Below are 1,193 nucleotides of genomic sequence, written 5' to 3'. Positions count from 1 at the left end.
CTCCCGCCCCACCGGGACCGGCCCCCGCTGGAACGAGCGGGTTCCCGTTTCCCGAACCGGCGGGATCGCGCCGTAGCAGCCGGTCCCTGCGGGGGTCCCGGGGTGCGGGGGGCCGAGGCGATGCCCGTTCGCGGCACTACCGGGCGGCGGCGCGGCGAGCGTCCCCCGCCTTCGGCAGCGGCGGAGCGCGGTCCGTCCGGGGGCCGGGGCGGGCTGCACCGGGGCTCGGGGATGCAGAGGGGAAGTCCGGGGCCGTGGGGGTGTCGGGAAGCCCGGGTACACCGTGCCGGTTTCTCCGGTGTTTACCGTCGGGCAGAGCAGAGTCGAGCCACCCGCAGCCCCCGGGAGAGCCGGGAGGCGCGGGGGTCACGGGCCGGTTCGCCGGTGTTTCGGGGAGCCCAGCTCCGCTCGGGAGGGCACCCCGGGGACGCGCGGGACCCCCCGGGGCGAGGGTCCCCTCTGCCCGCTCCCGCCAGCTCCCTCCCCCGCCTGCAGCGCGTCCCCGGGGTCCCCGGGTGGGGACGGTCGCGGTCCCCCGTGGGGCGGCTCTCCCCGTGGGGGCTGTTATCTGGGGCGCTGGGGTCCCGGTATCCGCTGCCGGCGGGGCCGGGCGGGGCTATCGGGGCCGGCAGGCCCCTTCCCCCTCCAGCAGCAGGGCCCGGCCTCCCTATCTCATTAGCTCGAGATTAATGAGGCTCCTGCGCTGTCTTTAACTCCTTCCTGCTCGCCCGCCCCGCTGACCCTTCTCTCCTCTTCCCCCGGCAGGTTCGCGCCGAGGCCTGCGGGCACCCGAGGAGTAGGGACGCCCGGTCCCGAGCCGGGGGGACACCACCGTCACCGCGAGGCTGCTGCTGCCCCCCACAAGTGCCCGGTCGGCGAGGAGGGGGCGATGCCCGGGGCTGCTGCCTGCTGAGCCGGCCGAGGTCTCGCTTGCCAAGGGCCGCAGCAGCCCGGTCCCGAGGAGCCACCCCGTGCCCACCGCTCCCACCGCAGCCCCCAAGCAAAGGAGCCATCGGGGCAAGGCTGAAGGGGTCGGGGGGCACGTCCTTCTGCCCTGACACCCCGACAGCGCCGCGGACCCTCCCCGGCTCTCGCCCCCCTGGGCCCCGGCAGCCCCCTGGCAGGGCTGCTCCCCCACGGTGCTCCCCAGCCTTGCCCCCCAGCCCCACTGGAGCGCGGCAGCCTGCCGGGCG

General features: G+C 76.7%; 1 protein-coding gene across 1 annotated transcript in view; it reads left to right on the top strand.

The window, feature by feature from the left end:
- The window catches only part of ARID3A (AT-rich interaction domain 3A), a 37,492-nt gene that overhangs the window by 3,153 nt on the left and 33,146 nt on the right, over positions 1–1,193 (top strand). Inside the window, exon 4 of the mRNA XM_014958568.1 lies at positions 317–515. Within this exon, the coding sequence (XP_014814054.1) occupies positions 317–515 (199 nt within the window). The remainder of the gene's footprint in view (positions 1–316; positions 516–1,193) is intronic.

The sequence above is a fragment of the Calidris pugnax genome, unplaced genomic scaffold (genome assembly GCF_001431845.1).
Source record: "Calidris pugnax isolate Ruff unplaced genomic scaffold, ASM143184v1 scaffold425, whole genome shotgun sequence".
NCBI lineage: Eukaryota > Metazoa > Chordata > Aves > Charadriiformes > Scolopacidae > Calidris > Calidris pugnax.
The sequence above is the reverse complement of the archived record's forward strand: the minus strand, read 5'-3'. Positions and strand labels throughout refer to the sequence as shown.